General features: G+C 28.9%; 2 protein-coding genes across 2 annotated transcripts; one reads left to right on the plus strand and one right to left on the minus strand.

The window, feature by feature from the left end:
- Window positions 1-2,680: 2,680 nt before the first annotated feature.
- LOC130677160 (uncharacterized) lies at window positions 2,681-19,810 on the plus strand. Its single transcript, XM_057483801.1, has 5 exons — window positions 2,681-3,240; window positions 15,309-15,390; window positions 17,970-18,155; window positions 18,787-18,958; window positions 19,240-19,810. The coding sequence occupies exons 2-4, from the start codon at window positions 15,312-15,314 to the stop codon at window positions 18,933-18,935; spliced, it is 414 nt and encodes a 137-aa protein (XP_057339784.1). The 5' UTR covers window positions 2,681-3,240; window positions 15,309-15,311; the 3' UTR covers window positions 18,936-18,958; window positions 19,240-19,810.
- Window positions 11,660-12,712, minus strand: LOC130677722 (uncharacterized). The gene has a single exon (XM_057484574.1). It carries the CDS (start codon window positions 12,710-12,712, stop codon window positions 11,660-11,662), a length of 1,053 nt encoding a protein of 350 aa, XP_057340557.1.
- Window positions 19,811-19,902: the final 92 nt, after the last annotated feature.

Below are 19,902 nucleotides of genomic sequence, written 5' to 3' on the forward strand. Positions count from 1 at the left end.
GGAACCATTCCTATAATTATAGGAACCATTCCTATAATTATGGGAAACATTCCTATAATTATAGGAACCATTCCTATAATTATAGGAACCATTCCTATAATTATAGAAACCATTCCTATAATTATAGGAACCATTCCTATAATTATAGGAACCATTCCTATAATTATGGGAAACATTCCTATAATTATAGGAACCATTCCTATAATTATAGGAACCATTCCTATAATTATAGAAACCATTCCTATAATTATAGGAACCATTCCTATAGTGTTATGGGTATCATTCCCATAATTATAGGAACGATTTCTATAATTATGGGAAACATTCCTATAATTATAGGAACCGCTCCCATAATTTATGGTCGTAATTCCTATGATGGTATAGGAAAAAATTTCACAAAATTATGGGAACCGCTGCCATAATTTTCTTTCCGTGTATGAATTTTTGAATCCAATCGAAAAAAAAAAATAATTTTAAAAATTAAAAACCGGTAAATGTGATTTTTTTTTAGTGCAGAGTTTTATCTAGCAATCAAGCTGACTGAGACATAATCAGGATTTTAAAAATCGATAGTTTGATAATTGGAAGTGATAGACTCGTTAGTAGTTAGCGTTCAGTTAAATTTAGCGGTCAAAGAGAATTTAATTAAATTAATAACCTATATAATTAAAATAGAGTACCGACAAGTTCCTTCCTCAGTGGAATAGTTTTTCATTTATTTTCCTAAACTTATAGTTTATTTATTCAACCTTTTGCTAACAAACTTGACCTCAGATAAATAAAATTTCGTTAAATATTTCATTTCGGTCTCGAAATTAATAACGGGAAAACTTATCAAAATTTTGGAACGGTCATAGCCTCCCTAACGGACCCAAATTACGGTAAATTACGGTAAACCCACCGTAAATTACGGTAATCCACCGTAAAATACCGATTTACCGTAAATTACGGTGGATTTTTCGTAATTTACGGTGGATTTACCGTAAAATACGGAAATACGGTAATCCACCGTAAATTACGGTAATTCAGTAATCCACCCGAATTTTTTACGGTAGATTTATCGTATTTGACGGTAAATTTACGGTATACCTGCCGTAATTTACGGTAATCCACCGTAAAGTGCCGATTTACCGTAAATTACGGTGGATTTACTGTGGTTTTACCGTAATTTACGGTGGATTTACCGTAAAATACGGAAATACGGTAATCCACCGTAAATTACGGTAATTCGGTAATCCACCCGAATTTTTTACGGTAGATTTATCGTATTTAACGGTAAATTTACGGTATACCCGCCGTAATTTACGGTAATCCACCGTAAAGTACTGATTTACCGTAAATTACGGTGGATTTACCGCAATTTACGGTGGATTTACTGTAATTTACGGTGAGTTTACCGTAAATTACGGTGGATTTACCGTAATTTACGGTGAATCTACTCGAATTTTACGGTATTCTACGGTAGATTTACGGTAAAATACCGTGAATTTACGGTAACTCAAGTCTGCTAGGGCTCATTCTTAAGACCGTACTTTTGTCTATAATTTTTTTTTTCCTGACAATCGACTGACCGTAAATACTTTCCGCGAGATAACATCCTAAAGACAAATACTTTCTGTCGAATTTATAAAATCTATGGTTCCTAACCTCAAAATTTTGAATTCTCTTCCAATTTCCAATCCAATTGAAATCAAGAAAATGCCGATTGGGCTTGAAATGAAAAGCGGACCATTATCGATCTCAAATTCGTCGAATTAGATAACTTTTTGTAAGCAGTGGTCGAGATATTCATCATTAAAACATGGGACATTTTTATTCTGAATTGGTTTTTATGAAAATTCAATTTTTTTTTTTTTAATAAACTTACGTATGCATATAAAACATATATATTTAAATTTTCAGTTATAGATTTCGATGCTCTTTCAAACGAGTACCCACACGTCATATTTATTTTTACCATCAAAAGTATCAATATATATATTAAAATATATGTATATATTAATATATAAAATATACATATATATATTTTAAAATAGAATTCAATTCCCTGTAAAATGAGTACCCACGTGCCATATTTACTCTCTACTCCCAAAAGTATATATATATAAATATATATAAATATATGTAAATCTTATCAAATATCAATCATAAATATGCCGAGTTTGTATTCATTTGAAAGAGTTCTTTCGACATATTTCTGTACCAAAAAAATTTCAATCACATATATAGATATATATATATATATATATATATATATATATATATATATATATATATATATATATATATATATATATATATATATATATATATATATATATATATATATATATATAAATATATTTCTATATATATATATATATATATATATATATATAAATATATTTCTATATATTGAAATACATGTTAATATTTTCGATGGTTAAAAATGAATAGAGCATCTGGGTATTCATTTTCCAGAGGATTTAATTCTACATTCAAATATATATCTACATATATGTCATATATGTCAATAAAATTGAAATAAATATTTTATCAGTAACGTAGACATCAATTTGATTAAAAAAAAAAAAAAAAAGCACGTTTTTTACCTGTAGTAATTCTTAAAACATGAAAGCGTATGACCTGCTCGTAGAGTCTGCGCAGCTTTATCTCACTCTTCTCTCGCTCCTTTGTCTTGTTATCGCTTTCATGAGGTTTAGTCGGCCGAGGGCCGTCAGGGCAGACGTAACGGTACCGCTTCTCTGTGAATATTCCCATCGCACGCGGTCTCGAGCGTAAGACAAAAAAAAATTTATTGAAAATTTTCTACGAATTTATTTACTGGCATTGTCGGTAAAACAGTTTTGGCGCCGATAAAAAAGATTTTAAAAATATTTTTTGAGGTTAGTGATTTCCTTTTGAATAAACCGGGCTAAGGTGAACTGTGAAAGTAAAATTTATTGGAGGAAACTCTGCAAGTTGGAATATTTCTTGGCTTCGCGCCAGATTGAATGCGCCAGTGCACAAAATAGTAATTCGAGTTATTCCTTATTTTTTTGGTTTCGGTCTTTGAATGTCTTCATGACTGGCGACCGTAAATTATGACGAGTTCTTATTTTTAAATTTGAAATTTTTATTATTATAAATCTGTTTTATCGACTTTTTTTTAGTCATCAGTGAGCTAATGGAATTTGTGCTGAGTTTTAGGTGAAATGTAAAAAAATTGTATTTTTTACTAAAAAGGATTTTTATAACTCGGTAAGTAATTTTTTTCGATTTTGAAAATTGAATTTTTTTCTAGGAGTCCTAGAATTTTTTCGGGTGAAAAATTCTGGGACTCCTAGAAAACTAGAGGCTGTATAAGAAAGGACGTATGATGATATCTCTGATAAAAAAAAGGATATCAAAAATTCTAGGAAAAAAAATTCTAGGAGTTGATAATTATTCTAGGAGTGGATAATAATTTCGTAAAATAAAAATTCCCTAAAGGTAGAAAGAAATTTTAGATGCAAAATTTTGTAGCATGCACAGAAATTCTAGGAATGAAAAATTCTAAGATAGTAAAATTTAAGGAATAAAAAATTCTAGGAACGAAAAAATTCTAAGAATTGGAAAAACAATTGAAATACAAACTATTGGCATTAAACAGAGTTCAAAAAAAATTCTAGGAATTGAAAAGAATTTTAAAACTTAACATGATTACAAAGTAAACGCATTGGATTACACTCCAAGAATCAAAACATTCTAAGAACTAGAACAATTTTATTATAAATCACATTAGATTAAAACTAGGAATTAAAAATTCTAGGAAGGAACAAAATTCTAAGAGTCGAATAATTCCAAAATTAGACGAAATGTATAAAATTCTAAGAAATAAATTAATCTTACAGTAAATTGCATTAGAATGAATTCTAGGAACGAAAAATTCTAGGAGTAAACAAAATTCTAAGAGTCGAATAATTCCAAAATTAGACGAAATGAATAACATTCGAAAAAAAAATTAATCTTTTAGTAAATTGCATTAGAATAAATTCTAGGAATGAAAAATTCTAGGAGTGAACAAAATTCTAAGTCGGATAATTCCGAAATCAGACGAAATGAATAAAATTCTAAGAAATAAATTAATCTTACTGTAAATTGCATTGGATTAAATTCTAGGAATTAAAAATTCTAGGAATTTTAAATACCTGGGAAAAAAAGTGAAAAGTTGAAATAATATAATAATGCGAATTTGGTTCAATTCTAGGAATAAAATTAATTGTAGAAATTGAAAAATTCTAAAAATTGAAAAATTTTGAGAATTCAAAATCACTCTAGAAAAAAATAAAATTCTAGGAGTCAATAATATTTTATACGTTAAAAATTTAACGGATTAAATAAAATAAACATTTGAATTTATGACTACTACTCGAGTGTAGAAATAAAAATAAATAGAATTTTAAAATAATTAAATAATTTATATCACATATATTTTATTCAAATTCAATTCGAAGGTATAAATAAAATAACGCTAAAAGTACGATGAAAAATTGAATGTACTAGTAGGTTAGAATGTCAAGTAGCAGTTGATATGTTTGAGAAAATTTATTTTTCTTCTCTTAAAGTCCTATATCCGATAGAATACGAGTACTTGAAAAATCAGTGAAATAGTAAAGAGTCAAGGTAAAGGTAACCATCACGTCAGAAACAGCTTTTTCAACTTTTTATTTCGTTTAAATATAAATATATGTTACTGACATTCTAAATTATACATTAAATTAAATTAAAAAATACGAGGGTTTTTTTTTTCGTCATATACATTTAATATATTTTCTTACATTTTCAGCAATAGGCCACTTTTGTGCTGACGCTTTAATAATATATGATATGGATTTTCATATATTTTTCTAGACCTTTAATAATATTTTCTAAAATTATAAATAATGTGCTTGGATATCAACTGTCTCATATATTATGCCTTGAGATAAAAGAGTATAAGTTAATTACTTGTTTTTTATAGTGACTACACTTCCTAGTTTTTTTTAGTACAATGCAAGTACAGAGACGAATAATGAATGTAAAAAAAAAATAATTGCGGGATAAATAAATAGAGACAATAATTTATGAGATTTTTTTTGTGTCGCGTCGAGTTGTAATTAGAAGACCTGGTGAAAATTTGTGATTTTAGAATTTTTTTTATGAATCAGAAAAATTCTGGGAGTCTAAGAAAATTCATTGTGTCCAAGAAAAATTTTAGGAATCTTTAAAAAAATTTTTATAAGGTTTAAATTAATTTTTTTGAGTAATTGCCAATTTTTTTATGTCTTAGAAATATTCTAGGAGTCTAAGAAAATTTATTGCGTCCAAGAAAAATTTTAAGAATCTTTGAAAATTTTTGTAAGGTTTAAATTAATTATTTTGAGTAATTGCCAATTTTTTTATGTCTTAGAAATATTCTAGGAGTCTAAGAAAATTTATTGCGTCCAAGAAAAATTTTAAGAATCTTTGAAAATTTTTGTAAGGTTTAAATTAATTTTTTTGAGTAATTGCCAATTTTTTTATGTCTTAGAAATATTCTAGGAGTCTAAGAAAATTTATTGCGTCCAAGAAAAATTTTAGGAATCTTTGAAAATTTTTGTAAGGTTTAAATTAATTATTTTGAGTAATTGCCAATTATTTTATGTCTTAGAAAAATTCTAGGACTCAAAACAATTTGCGTTAAAAAATTCTAGGATTCTTATAATAGTATTTATAAGTCACATTCAAATTCTGGGAGTCTAGGAAAATTCATTGTGTCCAAGAAAAATTTTAGAAATCTTTGAAAAATTTTTATAAGGTTTGAATTAATTTTTTGAGTAATTTCCAATTTTTTTAAGTCTTAGAAATATTCTAGGAGTCTAAGAAAATTCTGTCTTAAATTTTTTATAGCTTAAAATAATTATCAGTCCTCGATAATTTTTTAATGTCTTAGAAAAAATTATGGGAATCTAAGAAAATTTTTTGTCTTAGAAAAATTCTAGGACTCAAAAAACATTTTTGCGTTAAAAAAATTCTGGGTATCTAAGAAAATTTTTCTAGGTCTTAGAAAATTTTCCAAAGGCCTAAAATATTTCTCGGACCAAAAAAATACATAAAATTCCGTGGAATCAGTAATTTTTTTCCAAACTAACGTCTAGAATATTAAATAAATTGAATTATTAGAAAAAAAAATCTTCTAGGAAAATTTATGTACAAAAAATTTGAATAATTTATTAAAATCTTTACTACCCATAATAACCCGTACGACAGATTTATAGTCCATAGAGATTAGACAAAGTTTACTTTGCCCAAGTATTAAGAGAGCAAACTAGGACTAAAGCTAGGATATTTGCAAATAGATCAGAGTTAACGGTTCGGGATAAGCAAATGGAGAGGTCACGCCGACAACTCGCATTAGGAATTTCACCATTGAAATGCATTGCCTAGCTGTCGAGTTTGACCACTTTCATGTACAGGCCGAATAGGAAGAGGAAGACGTGGGTCGGGGTGGGCGAAGCGTAGCACCTAGCGTTTAGTCCTACCACTACAAAGCTCTCTGTGGCAGCCGTGTCAAGCCAGAGAGCAGAGACCAGAGAGCAGAGAGTTGAGATCAGAACAATGTTGAATGTCCTCAGGGATCCATGGGCTGGTATCCTGCCGTCTTCTAGCTTTCCGAGTCCTGCCTTCTCTTTTCCCTTGGCCTCCGTGGCCAACTCTTCGGTTACTAGCAAGTTTGCTGACCATTTGTTACGTTCAGAGACAAATTTATGTCGCACGGAGTTTTGCACCAGAGAAAACATTTGGCACACCACTGGTTTTTAGTATTATTATTATTTTTTTTCCCCCGAGAGCTGTTGGTTCTTTTCAATTATATTTTATTTATTGGAATACAAACTGTTATTTTATTTTACAGGGAAAGCTTTTTGATATTTTTTTATAGCCGTGACAATTATCGCGGTATTAAAAGATAAATTTTGTCATTTTTATTTCGTGAAATTTTTCTAGAAGTTTTGGAATATTTCCAATAGTCGAAAATTATTTATATATAAATTTGAAAATTAATTAGAAGATTGATAATATTCTAGGAATTTATGAATTATTTAAAACTTTAAGGATTATCTGAGAGAATGAAAATTTTCTAGAAGTTTAAGAATTATCTAGGAGATTAAAATTTTTTAAGAGTTATTTAGGAAATCGACAATTTTCCAAAAGTCTAAAAAATTTCTAGGAGATTCAGAACATTCTAGAAGATTAAAATTTTCGGAAAATTTAAGATTAAGAAGATCGATATTTTTCCAAAAGTTAAGGAATTTTCTAGGTGATTCAAAGTATTTCAGAAGTTTAAGAATTATTTGAAACATTCAAAATTTTCTAGAAGCTTAAGAATCATCTAGGAAATTAAAATTTTTTAAAAGACTAAATCCGGAAGGTCAAGTTTTTCAAAAGTCTAAAAATTATCCAGAAGGCCTAGAATTTTCTGAAAGTTTAAGAGTTATCTAGGAAATCGACAATTTTCCAAAAGTTTAGAAATTTTCTAGGAGATTCAAAATATTCTAGAAGTTGAAGAATTATTTAAAACATTCGAAATTTTCTAGAAGCTTAAGAATCATCTAAGAGACTGATAATTTTCTAAAAGTTTAAGAATTATCTAGGAGTTTGAAATTTTCCGAAAATTGAAGAATTATCTAGAAGATAATTTTTTAGAAGTTTAAGAATTATCTAGGAGATTAAAATTTTCTAATAGACTAAAATTTATCCAGAAGATCAAGAGCTTTCTATAAATTAAAAAATTATCCAGAAGGTCAAGAATTCTTTAAAAATCTAAAAATTTTCTGGAAGATTAAAATTCTCTGAAAGTTTAACAATTATTGAGGAGATCGAGAATTTTCCAAAAGTTTCGGAATTTTCTAGGAGATTCAAAATATTCTAGAAGTTGAAGAATTGTTTAAAACATTCAAAATGTTCTAGAAGCTTAAGAATCATCTAAGAGACCAATAATTTTTTAAAAGTTTAAAAACTAACTAGGAGTTTAAAATTTTCCGAAAGTTCAAGAATTATCTAGAAGATTTTTTCTCAGAAATTTAGGAATTATCTAGGAGATCAAAAACATTCTAGAAGCTTAAAAATTATCTAGGAAATTAAAATTTTTTTAAAGACTAAATCCTAAATAAAAATTATTCAAAAGTTCTAGAATTTTCTGAAAGTTTAAGAGTTATCTAGGAAATCGACAATTTTCCAAAAGTTTAAAAAATTTTTAGGAGTCTCAAAATGTTCTAGAAATTGACGAATTATTTAAATCATTTAAAATTTTCTAGAAGCTTAAGAATCATCCAAGAGACCGATACTTTTTTAAAAGTTTAAAAACTATCTAGGAGTTTAAAATTTTCCGAAAGTTCAAGAACTATCTAGAAGATTTTTTTTCAGAAATTTAGGAATTATCTAGGAGATTAAAAACATTCTAGAAGCTTAAGAGTTATCTAGGAAATTAAAATTTTTTAAAAGACTAAATCCGGAAGATCAAGAGCTTTTCAAAAGTCTAAAAATTATCTAGAAGGTCTAGAATTTTCTGACAGTTTGAGAGTTATCTAGGAAATCGACAATTTTCCAAAATTTTTAGGAAATTCGAAATATTCTAGAAATTGACGAATTATTTAAATCATTAAAAATTTTCTAGAAGCTTAAGAATCATCCAAAAGACCGATACTTTTTTAAAAGTTTAAAAACTATCTAGGAGTTTAAAATTTTCCGAAATTTCAAGAATTATCTAGAAGATTTTTTTTCAGAAATTTAGGAATTTTATAGGAGATTAAATTTTCTAGGAGTATTTTTTTTTTAGTCTTCAAAATTATTACCTCAATTGTCTAGAACTTTTACATTAACTCTAAAACTCTTCTTAATTCTTTCCCCATAAATCTTTTCTCACCCAATATCTCCCAAAATCCAACCGATCACTTTTAAATTTAAAAAATTGAGCTCCCTCTCGTCTTTCACTAAAAAATTACCTCTCTGACCCAACTTTCAGGTCATCAGCCTTCATTCCCTCATCTTTCATTCCCCAACTCCGAGCAATAAATTTTCCTTTTGTCCACCGCAACAAAAATAACCATAAACATTATCAAATTTTTTTACTCTTACTCTCACTCACATTTATTGCCTCCTATTTCTATTCATTACGCGACCAATACAATTCATCCATGTTATATATTTACATCACAGCCAGAGGAAAATAATGATTATTATTGCCCACAAGATCAGATAGAGATGACCCGACTTTATCTTAAACTTTATTATGTGCGAGTTTGAAGGTACAGTCGAAGCTTGGACAGCTTACACACAACTTAGGGCTGTAAAAAAAAGTTTAGTCAGTAACTAAAACAAACCATCCAACAACTTTATGTTTTTTACGTATTTTTTCTCGGCTATATTCCACCTTGAGTATTTTCACCAGTCTCTTACTCAACGGTAGCGTGTAGCGAATTCTGTTGTACAGCAAGTTTCACTACCACTCCCACTCCCTCCCACACCCACCCCTCACCCGTGACCGTCTATTCCCTACGCTCACGGCCGAAACACTTGTTTTTTTTTATTTGTACAATATACATAGTAGAGCCAAGGCTATCTTACTCGATAACGAGACGGCAAAACTTTTCGCCTATTCATGTTATCGCTTGAATCAACGATAAATTCACGGCTGACGATACTAAAGTAAGTATTTTGTTAAGAAAAGTTATATAAATATTTACATTTATAGCAAAAGAGTTTGATTCTGCGTTTTTAAAAATTTCGGGGCCAATCTTGGGCTAAATGGGCAAATTTTGGTTTTCTGGGGGAAATTTGGGGTCATTTTGGGTTACAGGGTGATTTAGGGGAGAAAAAATAAAATGGGCCAATTTCGGGGTGGGCCAATTTTGGCGGTGGTAAACTGGGTCAATCTTGGAGCGGGCCAATTTCGGGTGCAATTGAAGTAGTGAAAAATTTTGAATTTTAATTGGTGAGAAAAAATATTTGATTTTTATTTGATATTTCCAACAGTGGCCCACTTGACTGGGCCAATTTGTCTATTTGTCCCGTTATAGAAATTTGTTATACATTTTAGAATTTCACCCTTTAAAAAATATTGATGATAAAAGTAAATTTAAAAAAATGGCCCATTTTACTCCTTCGCCAATCTTGGGTCGAATAAAAAAATTTCGATGTGGGCCAATTTTGGCGTCAGCCGATTTTGTAAAGTTAAAGTAGTAACAAATTTTTCAATTTAAACTCGTTATTTAAAACAATACTTTGAATTTTTTGGTAGCCCCAATAATGGTCCACTTGATTGGCCCAATTTTGGTCAATTTGTACAGTTTTCTGTTATAAAAAATTAACTTATAATTTTGGGAATGGCGTTCTTTGAAAAATATCTGAATTTAGGGAATTTTTTCTGGGCCAATTTTGACCCATCTATTAATTTTCTCTATTAAAAAAAATTCCTATCGTTAATTATTACAAAAAATCCCAAAAATGGCCCATAAATATTTTGAGCCAATATTGGCCCATTTATTCATCATGTACGATTTTGGAGGAAATTTATGTTTTTTGTCCGAATAATTAACTACCCAACACTCCGAAAAATAAAAAATGGCCCATTTTACCTGTGGGCCAATTTCGGCCCACGCATTGTCTCATAATCGAGAAATTTTCTCTAGGAAAAATTATTTTTACTGATGAACATAGAAATGATAAAGGCCCAAAAATGGCCCATAAATTTTTTGAGCCAATATTGGCCCATTTATTCATTATGTACGATTTTTTTATAAAATTGATGTTTTTTGTCCCAATAATTAACTACCCAACACTCCGAAAAATAAAAAATGACCGATTTTACCTGTGGGCCAATTTCGGCCCACGCATTGTCTCATAATCGAAAAATTTTCTGTAGGCAAAATTATTTTTACTGATGAACACAGAAATGAAAAAGGCCCAAACATGGCCCATCTAACCTCAAGTAAAAAATTTACCACGATGATTAAACGCTTTCAGTTCTCAATTCTTGAATTTAACTATTGTTTCAGTAGTATTTGCGTTTTGCGTCATAGCACTCGAATCATTTATTTTTCCAGGACTTATTTAAACAAAGGTACGATAAAAAAATAAGTAAATCGTGAATACAAAACGCTGAAGACGTCGAAGCATGAGGATAACGAGAAAAGAAAGAGAAATGGGATCAAGTGCTCAGAGACAAGATCTTGGTGTCGTTTTAAATATAACTCACAATATTTTCATTGGTCCAATATTCCACTGAGTGAGTGGAAAAACGAGAATACGATTGTTGGTGACGGAAATTCGAATTCACCATCTGGCTTTACATTTACTCATTTTTATTTATATTTTCACGTTTTTCAATGCCCGCTTTATGTTTATTTACATCTGGTTTTTTACAGCGGCTTTGTTTATATTTACCTTTGACCTGTTCCTTTATTGCACGTTTTCATTTTCACTTTTTTTTCTGTACTTTGGTTTATAGAAATGGTGTGTAGATACTTGGGGAAATGACGGGGCTTTGTTGTTTTTGTCGTCATGATGAATAATGGTGATTTCGTATATTTTATTTTTTAGCACAAAATGATGATGATATATATTCATAAAAGAAGTAGAACGATAATTATACGAAAAAATGAAAAAAAAAAAATTTTTTTTCTTAATGGGAAGTTGTAGGGCAGATCAAAAAATTCACTTCGATAGATCGAATCAGTTTATCGAACTTCATTGCCGATACATCAAACTTCATCCTCGTTACATCGAAATTCATTATTGATGCGTCGACTTTTGTGATCGATATATCGACATTTATTGTAGAGTTATCGAACTTCATTCTCGATACATCGAATTTAAATCTCGATACATCGAATTTCGTTCTTGATACATCGAGCTTTATTCTCGAATCATCAAATTTAATTACTGATACGAACTTCATTGCAAATATATCGAACTTCATTCTCACTGTAATTAACTTCATTATTAACAAACTGAACTTTATTGTTGACGTATTAAACTTCACTATCAATTCATCGAACTTCATTCTTAGAATATCGAACTTCATTATCGATGCATCTAACTCCATTCTTAGGCTATCGAACTTCATTATCGATGCATTGAGCTTCATTCTTAGGGTATCGAATTTCAGTGTCGATTCATCGAACTGCATTCTTAGAATATTGAACTTCATCATCGATGCATCGATCTTCATTCTTAGAATAGCGAACTTCATTATCGATGCATCGAACTTCATTCTTAGGCTATCGGACTTCATTATCGATGCATTGAGCTTCATTCTTAGGGTATCGAATTTCAGTGTCGATTCATCGAACTGCATTCTTAGAATATTGAACTTCATCATCGATGCATCGATCTTCATTCTTAGAATATCAAACTTCATTATCGATGCATCTAACTCCATTCTTAGGCTATCGAACTTCATTATCGATGCATTGAGCTTCATTCTTAGGGTATCGAATTTCAGTGTCGATTCATCGAACTGCATTCTTAGAATATTGAACTTCATCATCGATGCATCGATCTTCATTCTTAGAATAGCGAACGTCATTATCGATGCATCGAACTTCATTCTTAGAGTATCGAACTTCATTATCGATGCATCTAACTTCATTCTTAGGGTATCGAACTTCATTATCGATGCATCGAATTTCATTCTTAGAGTATCGAACTTCATTATCGATGCATCGAACTTCATTCTTAGAATATTGAACTTCATTATCGATGCATCGAGCTTCATTCTCAGAATATCGAACTTCATTATCGATGCATCAAACTACATTATCGATAACTTGGAGTTTATTTCGGTACTTTTACTTTCATTATCAATAAATCACTACTTATAACTTGATTCTGTCCCCAAACCACATTTTCCCTGCCATAAATTACGAAAAAAGTAAATAAATTTTTTTATTACATTCACTTCCGTACTATAATTTTTTTCCCTCATGTCAACAAAAAAAAATTTTTTTATTTTTTTCCTTCTCTATTTATGGATATCGATGTGCTATAAGAGTAATGAGTTGAGGGAATATATGCAGGAGGGTTACTCAAAGGGTGAACGCTTGATATATATATATGTAGACAAAAGGATATATCTTCATATATGTAGCGGGTAAATGAGTGAGTAAAGGGTAGAAAATGGGAAGAGGGTGTGTAAGGGAAAGGGGGTGAAAATTAATTGCTAAGGTGCCGAGAACAGTCGCGCACTTAGTGGAATGAGCTGGCTTGGAATCTTGTATGAGAAATGATGTTACATTATATTATGTCCTTATATGACTATACATGCATGCATATATGTCTAAGTAATATATGAGAATTCTGATACCTTCGGTATGTTGTAAAGTATGTTGATTGTTCAATTAAAGTTATTATTTTCATGTAATTTAATTTTCAAGTTTCAATTATAAGAGTCGACGTAGCAGTTTCTTGTATTCTTTAATTTCCAATTATATTAAAAAATGTTTTTGGTGTCATATGTTATATAAATTTGTTTTTAATCTTCGAATTTATATTTCTTTAGTATTTGAAAACTTACATTTTGGAATAAAATTCGATATATCAAGAATGAAGTTCGATATATCTAGAATGAAGTTCAATATATCAAGAATGAAGTTCAATATATCGAATGTGAAGTTCGATATATCGATTATGAAGTTCTATATATTGATTATGAAGTTCGGTGCATTTAGGATGAAGTTCGATAAGTCGAGACTGAAGTTTGACATATCAAGTATGAAGTTAGATATATAAAATGAAGTTCGATATGCTAAGAATGAAGTTCGATATGCTAAGAATGAAGTTCGATATGCTAAGAATGAAGTTCGATATATCGAGAATGAAGTTCGATATATCGAGAATGACATTTGATATATCTAGAATGAAGTTCGATATATCAAGAATGAAGTTCAATATATCAAGAATGAAGTTCAATATATCGAATATGAAGTTCGATATATCGATTATGAAGTTCGGTGCATTTATAATGAAGTTTGACAAGTCGAGACTGAAATTTGACATATCAAGTATGAAGTTCGATATATAAAATGAAGTTCGATATACTAAGAATGATGTTCGATATATCGAGAATCGATTTTGATACGGCAAGAATGGCATTCGATATATCTAGAATGAAGTTCGATATATCAAGAATGAAGTTCAATATATCGAATATGAAGTTCGATATATCGATTATGAAGGTTGATATATCAAGTATGAAGTTCGATATACTAAGAATACAGTTCGATATATCGAGTATGAAGTTCGATATATCAAGAATGAAGTTCAATAAATCAAGAATGAAGTTTAATATATCGCGTGTGAAGTTTGATGAACCGGTATGAAGTTCGTTATACTAAGAATAAAGTTTGATATATCGAGTATGAAGTTCGATGTATCAAGAATGAAGTTCGATATGCTAAGAACGAAGTTCGATATATCGAGAATGACGTTCGATTAATCTATGATGAAAGTTAGATATAGATATGTACAGTCATTAACTTAAAAAAGGATGTGTCGCTTCTATACTTAAATATATGCATTTCTAAAAAAAAGTCTTTAATTAAAATAACATAGCAAAAAATAAAATTTAATCTCAAACAGAGTTAATCCGATAAAACTATTTTTAAAATGATTTATTTGATACTAAAACCAGGTCATGAACGCCAATTTATCTAATTGCACTTGATTCTATTTAAATTTATCTTTGTTCCATGTTAATCCATAATCATTACGACAAACAATTCTAGCTGCCTACCCCAGTATACATATTCTAATTACACATGATTATTTTCAAAGTAGAGATAGAACAAGTTTTTTTTTAAAAGTTTCAATTTGTCGATATTAAAGGTCGAGTTCACGGTCTCACTCGTCATTTCCGGTTAATTATTATTATCGCGTGATTCTGTCAGCGCGGCACGATATCGCGAAATTTTGACAAGAGAAAATAAATTGGGGATAAACTTTTTTTTTTTTATTTACAATAAAGAAAAAATAATTGCGAAATTGATTGAAAGATAATATTTTTCAATAATAATTATTATAATAGTGTTATATGTATGACCTAAATAATGCTCTATTTGAAACATGATAAATTTGAATTTATCGATTTTAATACTTCCATTATTATTATGATCATTACTTCCAAGTGAGTGAAATTGATAAATTTAATACCCGACTTTAAACGTCTGAACCCCATTAAATTGTCACGACAATTTAATGCCATGGGTGTGTAATAAATAAAATTTTCAAAACTCAAAATTTAAAAAAAATTCACGATTGTAATTTTTTTACAGAAAATGTCTCAAGTAAGAACATCACGTCCAACATCACCACCGATTTCTCAATCGAAACGACCAATTGTAATCTACCCTACGGGTAAGTTTTCAAAATTATATTTTTTTTTGAATTTACAATTTTTTTTATTTCCCCATCATGTGGGTACTCATTCCACTTCTTTTCATCTCAAAAACCTCAAAATATCATTAATTTTCAAAAAAAATTTTTTTTACAAAATCGAAATTTTTTTGGTTCATAAAAATTTTTTAAAAAATTTTCCCGTCATGTGGGTACTCATCCCACTTCTTTTCATCTCTATAACCTCAAAATATCATTAATTTTCAAAAAAAAAATTTTTCCAGAATCGAAATTTTTTTGGTTCATAAAAATTTTTAAAAAATTTTCCCGTCATGTGGGTACTCATTCCACTTCTTTTCATCTCAAAAACCGCAAGATACCATTAATTTTCGAAAAAAAAATTTTTTTTACAAAATCGAAATTTTTTTGGTTCATAAAAATTTTCTAAAAATTTTCCCGTCATGTGGGTACTCATTCCACTTCTTTTCATCTCAATAACCGCAAGATATCATTAATTTTCAAAAAAAAAATTTTTTTACAAAATCGAAATTTTTTTGGTTCATAATATTTTTTGGAAAAATTTTCCCGTCATGTGGGTACTCATTTTACTCGCCATCGTCTGAAATTTATGAAAATATTGTTAATTTTCGAGAAAAACAAAATCTTATGGACTGAGATTTCAAAATCTCGAAATTGCTTCTTCTATCCTTGAAAAAAAATGTCCCAGGTCATTAAACTCTTGGCACAATGCCAAGTGTACTATAAATAAAGATAATTGACTGACCTAATTAATTCGAAATGAAATAATTAAATAATTTTAAGTTTTTTTTTTATGAAAAGCTCGTTATTAATAGACACCAGAGTTTCCGTAAGTGCCCGAGTTTTTTCTCTCCCACCCCTTATCCCACTTCCCTTGTCAGCTATTCCAGCAACTTTAGCATCTCTAGAACCCCTTGATGTACTCAAACTACTAAATTTACTCTTTATGACTCGACTATTCACGCGAAAACTTGAAAGCTCCATTACAGTTGTAGCTTACACTCATTTCAGCTCATAATAAATTTATTCAACACTTTTGTGCCTACTTCTTTAGTCCACTCATGTCTCACGACTCATTAGTCACTCGTATATTTTTTGTTGAAAAATAAAAAAATTTTTAAATCTAAATTTCAAGCTGCTCTCGCAAACTTCATTTTCCTCATTATTCTAGCCCTAGTAATTAAAACTCTTTTTTTTCTAGATCGATACGCCAAAGGTCACAAAAAATTTTTCTTATTTTTATAATTAAAAAAAAAATATTTTTTTTCTGGGGTGTCCCAGACGTAGGCGAGTAAAATGAGTACCCACATGACTAGAAAATTATAAAAAAATTTTCAAAAATTTTTATAAGAAAAAAATTGAAATTTTGTAAAATTTTTTTTTTTGAAAAATTGATGTTTTTTTGAGGTTATCGAAGTAAGAAGGAGTAGAATGAATACCCACATGACTAGAAAATTATTTAAAAAATTTCGAAAATTTTTATAAAAAGAAAATTAAAATTTTGTGAATTTTTTTTTTGAAAAATTGATGTTATTTTAAGGTTTTCGAAGTAAGAAGGAGTAGAATAAGTACCCACATGACTAGAAAATTATTTTAAAAATTTTGAAAATTTTTATAAAAAAAAAATTAAAATTTTGTGAATTTTTTTTTTGAAAAATTGATGTTATTTTAAGGTTATCGAAGTAAGGAGGAGTAGAATGAGTACCCACACGATAGGAAAATTATTTTAAAAATTTCGAAAATTTTTATAAAAAAAAAAATTAAAATTTTGTGAATTTTTTTTTTTGAAAAATTGATGTTATTTTGAGGTTTTCGAAGTAAGAAGGAGTAGAATGAGTACCCACACGACTAGAAAATTATAAAAAAAATTTCGAAAATTTAAAAAAAAAAAAACTAAAAATTTTTTTTTTTTTTGAAAAATTGATGTTATTTTAAGGTTATCGAAGTAAGAAGGAGTAGAATGAGTACCCACATGACTAGAAAATTATTTTAAAAATTTCGAAAATTTTTATAAAAAAAAAATTAAAATTTTGTGAATTTTTTTTTTTGAAAAATTGATGTTATTTTGAGGTTTTCTAAGTAAGAAGGAGTAGAATAAGTACCCACATGACTAGAAAATTATTTTAAAAATTTCGAAAATTTTTATAAAAAAAAAAAATTAGAATTTTGTGAATTTTTTTTTTTTTGAAAAATTGATGTTATTTTGAGGTTTTCGAAGTAAGAAGGAGTAGAATAAGTACCCACATGACTAGAAAATTATTTTAAAAATTTCGAAAATTTTTATAAAAAAAAAATTCAAATTTTGAGAATTTTTTTTTTTTGAAAAATTGATGTTATTATGAGGTTTTTGAAGTAAGAAGGAGTAGAATGAGTACCCACATGACTAGAAAATTATAAAAAAAATTTCGAAAATTTTTATAAGAAAAAAATAAAAAAATTTTTTTTTTGAAAAATTGATGTTATTTTAAGGTTTTCGAAGTAAGAAGGAGTAGAATGAGTACCCACATGATAAGAAAATTTTCAAAAAAATTTTAGAAAAAAAATTTTTTTTTTTTTTTCAGTTTCACCTGAAAGTATTATTGTGCCAATAATCTCATGTATTTTGGGATTTCCACTACTAGCATTACTAGTTATTTGTTGTCTAAGAAGAAGAGCTAAGCTGGCCCGCGAACGCGCGAGAAGAAGAAACTGCGACCTAGACCACGGAGCTCTAAACCTTGTGCGCTTCAGTCCAATTCACAGACTAGGTATTGATTTTACAAAAAAAATTAAAGAAACCATTTTTATTCAAAATTTAATTTCCTACAAAATGAAATCAATAAATTTTTTCCATATTTCCATTCCTTTCGCCGGAATTTCAATTTTTCTGAAAAATTTTCCCACCTTTTTCTATTTCAATTAAATCTCTAGCTTTTTAACTCAAAATTCTGACTAAACTATCAAAATTATGAAAAAAAGTAAAGAATACTTTTTTGTAGAAAATTAAATTTTCGACAAAATTATATCCGACCATTTTTGTCGTATCTATGATGGATAGGCAGAAATTTAAGTTTATAGATAAGAAAAAATTATGGATTTTATTTTTGTAATTTTTTTTTATATTTTCGACTTTCAAGTTCCAAAAAAAAAAAAAATATCAATACAAAGTGATACATTTGAATACTCTGATACGCAATGTATACAGGAGAGCTGAAAGAGATGAGTTTTACATTTCACAGATAAATGAATCGGAAAAATACACATTCGAATCTCATCTGCATCCCAAACGTTTGGAAAAAAAAAGTTGAAAGCTTTGGAAAAAAAATTTTTTCTCTCTGTACCGACAAAAGCGGTAGCAAAAAGTATAATAAATAAAAAAAAAAAAAATCTATTTTTCAGCGGGAGTAGAAAAACCACCGCGAGCGGTTTCTTTGAAGAGCGACCGCCCTCTGAGGACGATCCCGGCCTTAGACCTGGACACTGTCGTCGAGGAACGTTCAGACGCTGAACAGACGACATCTGCACTCGAGATCAGTAGTCCTGACTAACATTTAGCCCCGGTGGCGTCAAAGTAATTTATTAAAATTTAAAAAAAAATTTTTTTTTTCAATCCGCGGAATTCCGCGGTTTCTTGAGAGACCGATATCTCGGAAACTAATTAACGAAATTTGTCGATCAAAAAAAGTAAACTGTAGCCAAAAGTCTGATCTTTGATTTGAGCAAATAAAAATTTCTTAATATGAATTTTTTCGAGAGTTATAAATTTTAAAAGCATGAAAAAAATTTTTCGAAAAATGGGTGAAAACTTTTTTTGTGATTTCTGTAAAAAAAAAAATTTTTTATCAATTGTAGGTCACCACGAGGTTCTAAGATACTGGCAGAGCCACCAGCGTTGGATCCGAGTCCACTTTGGACGGCACTTACCCACGGAAATTCGATGACGAGTGTCGATAATGAAGAAACCTAACAGGAAAATAACGAGGACGCCGGTAGTTTTATCGGCGCCCTCGTTCTTGAATTACCGATAATTTACTGACATAAGGCCGATTGTCATATTCAAATTATTCCCCCCACTCCTTAGCGCAGAGAAAATTAAGAGACAAATTTTTTTTTTTTTTATCGAAACTAATTTTTAAAAATAAAAAATAACTCCAGCACCAAAATCGATCTCATATCAAATTTAATTATAAATACTATTAAATATATATAAATATATATATGTGCTTTATATATTTAACAATCGATTTTTGTAAATTTTCGTATGAGCACTTGTAGATAAATTTCAAATTTAAAATATGAAGCTTTCAAGCTGCCGCGATTGTAATAAAAAAATAATAAGTAATTGTCAATATATATAAATATATGAATATGATAAATGAAAACTAGGATAAATGTATATAAATGTTAATAATGTAAAGATTGTAATAAAAGAAATAAAATTAATAATAAATGTGAGTAATAAATTTATTACTTTAATTTCATTTTATAGAGAAACAAGTGAGTCAATGAGAAAAA

This window comes from Microplitis mediator, chromosome 11 (genome assembly GCF_029852145.1).
Source record: "Microplitis mediator isolate UGA2020A chromosome 11, iyMicMedi2.1, whole genome shotgun sequence".
Lineage (NCBI taxonomy): Eukaryota > Metazoa > Arthropoda > Insecta > Hymenoptera > Braconidae > Microplitis > Microplitis mediator.